Source organism: Colobus angolensis, unplaced genomic scaffold (genome assembly GCF_000951035.1).
Source record: "Colobus angolensis palliatus isolate OR3802 unplaced genomic scaffold, Cang.pa_1.0 Scaffold24, whole genome shotgun sequence".
In the NCBI taxonomy this organism is placed as follows: Eukaryota; Metazoa; Chordata; class Mammalia; order Primates; family Cercopithecidae; genus Colobus; species Colobus angolensis.
In genome coordinates this window covers 7,381,933-7,389,432 of record NW_012115599.1, presented here as the reverse complement: position 1 = coordinate 7,389,432, position 7,500 = coordinate 7,381,933, and the positions used below count along the sequence as shown (strand labels likewise).

The window sequence follows — 7,500 nt, the reverse complement described above, 5'->3', positions numbered from 1 at the left end:
TGTCATAGCCAGAACCACACTATTGCTTTTTCATAATATTTTCTTTTTGTTTCTTTCTTTTGAATTTCTTACAGGGCTGCAAAGTATGCCAGGGGAGTATGTAGCCCGGGGTGGTCCAATGGGTGTGAGTATGGGACAGCCAAGTTATACCCAACCCCAGATGCCCCCCCATCCTGCTCAGCTGCGTCATGGGCCCCCCATGCATACGTACATTCCTGGACACCCTCACCACCCAACAGTGATGATGCATGGAGGACCGCCCCACCCTGGAATGCCAATGTCAGCATCAAGCCCCACGGTTCTTAATACAGGAGACCCAACAATGAGTGGACAAGTCATGGACATTCATGCTCAGTAGCTTAAGGGAATATGCATTGTCTGCAATTGTGACTGATTTCAAATCATGTTTTTTCTGCAATGACTGTGGAGTTCCATTCTTGGCATCTACTCTGGACCAAGGAGCATCCCTAATTCTTCATAGGGACCTTAAAAAGCAGGAAATACCAACTGAAGTCAATCTGGGGGACATGCTAAATAACTATATAAGACATTAAGAGAACAAAGAGTGAAATATTGTAAATGCTATTATACTGTTATCCATATTACGTTGTTTCTTATAGATTTTTTAAAAAAAATGTGAAATTTTTCCACACTATGTGTGTTGTTTCCATAGCTCTTCACTTCCTCCAGAAGCCTCCTTACATTAAAAAGCCTTACAGTTATCCTGCAAGGGACAGGAAGGTCTGATTTGCAGGATTTTTAGAGCATTAAAATAACTATCAGGCAGAAGAATCTTTCTTCTCGCCTAGGATTTCAGCCATGCGCGCGCTCTCTCTCTTTCTCTCTCTTTTCCTCTCTCTCCCTCTCTCTAGCCTGGGGCTTGAATTTGCATGTCTAATTCATTTACTCACCATATTTGAATTGGCCTGAACAGATGTAAATCGGGAAGGATGGGAAAAACTGCAGTCATCAACAATGATTAATCAGCTGTTGCAGGCAGTGTCTTAAGGAGACTGGTAGGAGGAGGCATGGAAACCAAAAGGCCGTGTGTTTAGAAGCCTAATTGTCACATCAAGCATCATTGTCCCCATGCAAGAACCACCACCTTATACATCACTTCCTGTTTTAAGCAGCTCTAAAACATAGACTGAAGATTTATTTTTAATATGTTGACTTTATTTCTGAGCAAAGCATCAGTCATGTGTGTATTTTTTCATAGTCCCACCTTGGAGCATTTATGTAGACATTGTAAATAAATTTTGTGCAAAAAGGACTGGAAAAATGAACTGTATTATTGCAATTTTTTTTGTAAAAGTAGCAGTTTGGTATGAGTTGGCATGCATACAAGATTTACTAAGTGGGATAGGCTAATTATACTTTTTGTTGTGGATAAACAAATGCTTGTTGATAGCCTTTTTCTATCAAGAAACCAAGGAGCTAATTATTAATAACAATCATTGCACACTGAGTCTTAGCGTTTCTGATGGAAACAGTTTGGATTGTATAATAACGCCAAGCCCAGTTGTAGTCGTTTGAGTGCAGTAATGAAATCTGAATCTAAAATAAAAACAAGATTATTTTTGTCATGCTGACTCCGCTGCTTGAAATATTTGTTTACTGCCCCCCAGATTTTTAAAGATTGATGCAGTAAATATAAAAATTAATTTTGGCTCCCTAAGCCATATATGTATTGACAATTTTAACCACAAAGTAAGTTATTTAATAATAACCACTGATTTCTTTAAGCTGACTTAATGAACTCCTAATATCAGCAAATTTGAGGCCTAAAGGCACTAAACTAACTCTAGACTCAGAATTACATCCAACAGAATTACTCATCTAATATCATTGAAATTATTCTTGCACATAAAGGCAACCTAAGTACAAAGTTAAGTCTTTTACTAAGGATGTTACCTAGGATGAGCAGTATATGTTTATTAGGAAATTAACTACACGAATTGAAGAGACCAGACTTCAAAATCTAATTTTTATAAATATGCTCTATGTTCTCATTGGATAAAACTGGTTATTAACCAATTTTCCAGAACAGCTGTACAAGACTTCAGCATGGCAGCGGGGCTAAATGGTACAAAATAATATGTTTAAGCTGGAATAGCTTATAATTTTATTTAAATAAAATTGCTGCTATAAAAAGTGCTTCCCAAAGCTAAGGAAAATATACAAATATTTTAATTAAGGCAAATTCGTTTTAAAAAATAAACCTTTTAGCAGTGATTGCTTTGTAAACAAAGGATGGGTCGGAGGACAGAGAGCCTTAAACTCAAGTCTGACACTCAGGCCCAAGTCACCCTATAAACCGGTCCTTAGCAATCCTATTTTCTATTCGGAAAAGAGAAACCAGCTGTGGGTTGGCTTTACTAGGTGATGTGTGATTGACTGACTCACCTGCTGGAGCAGCAATGCATTCTCACCTTTTGCTGGTTTCTAAACACGTGGATGCACAGAGAGCAAGGCTCAGCCTACTGCAGCCATCTCTGGCCGCGCCTCTACCCCTCCCCAGCCCATAGATGGGATTGTTTAAATCTCCCTTGTTGACCCAGTGGTAATTCTTCCTCTACCTAAATAGTCGATATGAGTGAAATCATTCTCTTTTGATAGGTGGTTACTAGCAGTTAACAACCATTTATTTACTTTAAAAATTAATAATAAACTTTATAAACTAACCATCTGTTTGCTTCTCCTCCCCAGTACATGCCCGGGTGAGTTGGTTATTTTCAGCCTTTTTTCCTGAGGAGGCTCAGGATGGGTGGGGGAGGGAAAGAAAGGGGAGGAGATGTGGGGGGGGGGGGGGAGAGAGAGAGAGAGAGAGAGAGAGAGAGAGAGGCCCTAGGGGTGGGAGGTTTACAAGTGAAGAGTAGTTAGGGAATATGGTGACTCTGAAGAATCGAGACCAGCAGTGTCCAGGAATTAGAAAAAAGAAACTGCTATTTCCGTGCGTTCCCCGCTCTGTGAGCCATTTAGGTGAGAGCCTCGCTCTTCGCAGTTCCTTTCTTCCCCTGCCTCCATGCCCTCCCCTCTTAATGCTATTTTAGCTTTTCCTCATGTAAATTTCAGAGCCAGGTCAGAGGTTATTGAGGACACTTATCCGAAAGAGGCAAATAATAGAGGTGCTGAGAGTGTTTTTGATGTTTCTTAAAAGGCAAAACCAAAACGCCCTCCTCTAAACAAGGGCACAAAATTGTACCTGGTTTTTATTTTTATTTGGTGGAGTGGGGAGGGGGCTGGCTCTGGATGAATAAGACTACTTTTTAGTATGATTTAACTTTTTTCAAAAAATTAAAAAATATTTTACTCTATCATATTTAATCAGCTGTAATTATAACACATTCAAAATGAATAATATGCCTTGACAGTATTTTTATTGTTATTGTTCATTGCATGATGTTCGACTGCTTTAGAAGCACAGGAAAGAGAAGTAAACGCGCTACAAATGGGGAATTACCCTCGTTTAGCATTAAAATTCATTTAGATAAAATTGCCACAAACATTTAAATGGGAAGATTAGTTCCCCCTCACGCCTTATTGCACTCGCTCAATGGTTCCGTTAAGAACATTTTACACGTTGGAAATTCCGTCTTCTCAGACGGCTTGCTGTTTCCTAGTTACCCACATTCAAAGCAAAGGCAGCAGCAAAGGCAGCCGCAGCAGCAGCAGGAAAAAAAAAAAAAAAAAAGTTTTGGCAACTGGTCTGCAATTCATCCGCTGCTCGCCCCAGTCTCCCCTCCGCCCACTGCAGTCTGCCCCCACCCCTTCCCCTTCCCCACCCCTACCTCTTTCCCCTCATTATGTAATTCGCAGAGTGCCGTCCTCGAGGAAACACGTTGCCTAGTTGTGTAGTACTTACATACAATGTTAAAATACAAAGAAAGACCCCAAAATCAGTCGAGTCGGTTCCTCTCTGGGTCTCCCTCTCCCTCTCCTGTTCTAAAATGAGGGTTTAGCTTGAATGTGCTGAGTTTCTCACATCCCGTACCCTGAGGCCACAAGGCACGTTTTTTGGCTTTCGTTTCTGCCAGGACTTTTCCAGGAAATTTACCACTGCTTTTTGCTTGCATTAGAAACGCGTGAAAGAATTAGTTTGAAAAGTCCATGCACCGTCTAGCTTTTCTCTCCCCTTTTCCTCCTCCTCCCCTCCTCCTCCTCCTCTTCCTCCTCCTTCTTCTTCCTCTTCCTCTTCCTCTTCTTCTCTCCTCTCTCTCTCTTTTCCTCTCCCCGCCACTCTCGCACTCCCCCATCCTCCTCTCTCCCCCTCCCTTCGCAGAGCCACAGGAAAAGAGGAAAGTCGGCTTCGACTGCCATCTTTTGGGGATTTGGAAAAACGACTCGGTAGGAAACGGAGGGAGGCGGAGGTGCGGGAGTGGGGGAAACCCCCTTATTATCCAGTGTCGGAACTGGCTCCCTTAATCTGATGCTTAAATATTTGATGTGGAAAAATTACCCATAAAATTAGTTACTAACAATTTCAAATTGAAATCACTTATCGAATTATAAACGCATTAAAGCTGTATGGATGGTATTAGGAGTTCCTCGGGAGGCAGCGGGTGTCTCCTTGCAGTGAGCGGGGCGGGCAAGTTTCGCCCCAGGGAAAAGCGCCCCCAGCCGAGCCCGGGGGCGAGGCCGGGAGGGCGGCGCGGCAACCTGGGTGCAGGGTCCGGGTCAGGGGGACCGAGCGGGCGGCCAGGTCCGGGCGGAGGCTGCGGCTGGTTCGGCTCGTGGGGGCGGGGAGAAGGGGAGGGGAAGGAGCCTTGGTGGGAGGCTCCGACCCCGGAGCACAGGCGCCTACCAGCAAACTTCATAGTGAAGTCGAAGGATTCTGAAAAGGAAAAACACAAGCCCTGCCCTCCCCCACCCTCTCGCGTCTCCCACGCGGCATGCAGACTTCGCGCTCAACTTTGCGATCGGGGTTAGTTGCTGTGTGCAGTGTGCCTCAAGTGTGTGGGAGGAGCGGGAGGGGAGAGGCTCCTGTCCTGGGGTTGGGCCCGGCTCCGTGCCGCGAGAGGAAATCCCGCGGGCAGCTGCGCGGAGGTCCAGTCAGGACGTGCTACTCCTGAGTCCCACGATGCGCTGGGTCCCGGCCTAGGCCCAGTGCGTGGGCGGGCAGGTCTTTGCCCGGAGACCACAGCTCTGGCCGCGGGCCCTGCACAGGCTCCTGCCTTACCCTCCTGCCCTCTCTTCACCCCAATCTGAGAGTATAGTCTAAGGGACTGTTGACTTTGTCTCTGGAGATGGGGCGACCAGGGGTGTGCGAAGGAGGCTGTGGAGAGGCACCTCCTGGGTGGGCGTCCTCTTTCCTCGGAACCTCTCAGAGTGCTTTGTAGTAGCCCGGAGACTTCCTAATAGACTTTGCCACGTCGGGGCCCCAGACTCCAGAGTCCCATAGTGGCCCTGGGAGCGCGACCCAGAGAGCCTGGGGACTCTAGGGCACAGGGAACGCGCGCACGGCCAGCTAGGAGGGCGTTGGGCAGTGAATGCCGGAGTCTGGAGCAGCAGCCGGGAAGCCGTAGACCGCACCCCGACGTCCTAGGCAGAAGCTCCTCAGGATCACTTTATAAGCTCTTCAAACTTTGCCCAGCCTTTCGGATACCCGCAGGCCCTTGGCCCATGGGAAGGCAGTAAAAACGTCACTTCATGCTGCAAAGCTCCCGGGTAGGAGCTTGGACGCCGATGGAGAGAGGCGTGGAACTGGGTAGTGGGGCGCCCTGCCTGGCTGGGCACTTTTCCTTGTCTCATTCTCGTCTCCCATGCCATGCCTTGCCCACTGGCTGCTAGCGGCGCGTTTCACTTAGGTTGGCCACGGAGAGGAGACTACGGGAGGCTGGGAATTCCAAGGTTTGGGGAAAAAGTAGTGAGCGAGAAAGGGGGAGTCAGGCAACTGAGGAAGACAGCTGATGACGGGGAGAGGGAGGGCTCCCTTTTCGGCCCGCTCTACCAGCCAAGGCGTCTGAAACATTCTCTCCCTAGGCGGAGCTGAAAGGAAAAACAAACAACGTATTGAGCAATCAGTTCGCCAACGTTTGAGCTTTAAAGAGCCTTTGCTCGGAAAATAGTACCCTGGGGGTCTCCATCGGGAGATGGGGGAAACATTTTTAGGGCCTCGATTCTGGCTTGCCGCGCCCCACGGGTCACCCCTCCGCGCGCTGCCTCCTGACATCCTGGCGCGCTCAGCCCACTGAGGGGAAACTCGGGCGGTGAAGCCCTGGAGAAAAGGGATTTAGTTTTAAGCCAGTCTCCCATCGATCGGGTCGGTAATTTCTACCCCTGCCCACTCTCAAACACACTCACCTCTACCCTAAAGCATTAAGTTCATTACGCGAGCAATGATCTTAATCTCCAGGCGGAAAACGAGTCCCGGGACCTCGCCGATTGGGGAAGCAGTGAATAAAGTCACCTGCTTCGCGCGCCCGCTTGGCCCGCTCCTCCCGGTGGGGGCCGTGTGTGGCAGGGAGCGCCTAGCGGGGGTCCCTAACTCCACGCCGAGGGGGACTGGGCAGGTGTCAGAAACCCAGTGTCTGTTTTCTGCGGGGTGACGACCTCCTGGAAGGGTGGGATTGCTTTTGCTTGCTTTGCTTCTCTCCTCCCTCTGCCTTTCTTCCTAGGCCTCCCTCACACCTCAGTACTCTTTCTTCCTCCTCCCCTCCCCCAAAGTGGCAAGTTCCCCTTCTCCACCTAGCGTCCAGAGGTTCTGCCCCTCTCCTAGTCCTCCGCAGCCTCAGGGCCGTAGCAGAAGTCTGGTAGCCCGACGCCTTTTTGCGCCCATCTACCTCACCCACCTTTCTGGGTATGGGTGGGTGGGGAATGATCAGTGAGGCCCTTTTGAAGCCGCTTGCTGAAGGCACCCAGAGGCTTTAAAGAACCAGATTTCTTTATTTAGGGGCGATCTCTGCGCCCATTGATAACTCCATCCCAAAGAAACCCAGCACAGCAGCAAACACCCCCAACAGTCGCCTGCTCCTCAGCCCCCGCCTTGGCACAGAGCAGCCAGCGTCTGGCACTGCGGGGCGGTGGAGGCGAGCCACGCCACGCGCACCGGTTCCCTTACTGGCCGACCCGCGAGGCGCCAGCTTGTTTTGGAGACTCAGTTTCCACTGAACAAAAGCAGGGGAAACACAACGCAAGGGCTGTGCAAATCCACGTTCCCGACACCCCTCCACCCCATCCCAATCTGATTTTTGAGACTTGCATTTTCAGGTAGTCCTAAACTGTGAACAGCGAGCTTTGTGTGTTATCTAGTGGGGGTGGGGATGAAAGGGGAGGAGACTCCCACTGCCCGTTCCAGTCTTTAATGTCTGAAATAACGAAATGCCTTGTGTAGCAGCTGCTGCTTGAGCCAAAACTAACTCTTTGGAAGACGGAAAAGAGTGAAAGGCAAAGAAAGACTGTTCATTTTTTTTCTTTTGGTGCCGTTTGGGATGTCATCTGTTTCCTTGGCGACTGTGTTCAGCCCCCGGAGCCCCTGGGCTCCTGGATTGTTAGGGGGGA

At 48.5% G+C, this 7,500-nt stretch overlaps 1 protein-coding gene across 3 annotated transcripts in view; it reads left to right on the top strand.

Annotated features, from left to right (window-relative positions):
- Positions 1-1,586, top strand: part of MEIS1 (Meis homeobox 1) — a 138,745-nt gene extending 137,159 nt beyond the window's left edge. For all 3 annotated transcript variants that reach the window (XM_011945285.1, XM_011945286.1, XM_011945287.1), the window contains one exon: positions 75-1,586. In XM_011945285.1, the coding sequence (XP_011800675.1) occupies positions 75-358 (284 nt within the window). In that variant the 3' untranslated portion in view covers positions 359-1,586. The remainder of the gene's footprint in view (positions 1-74) is intronic.
- The last annotated feature ends 5,914 nt before the right edge of the window (positions 1,587-7,500 follow it).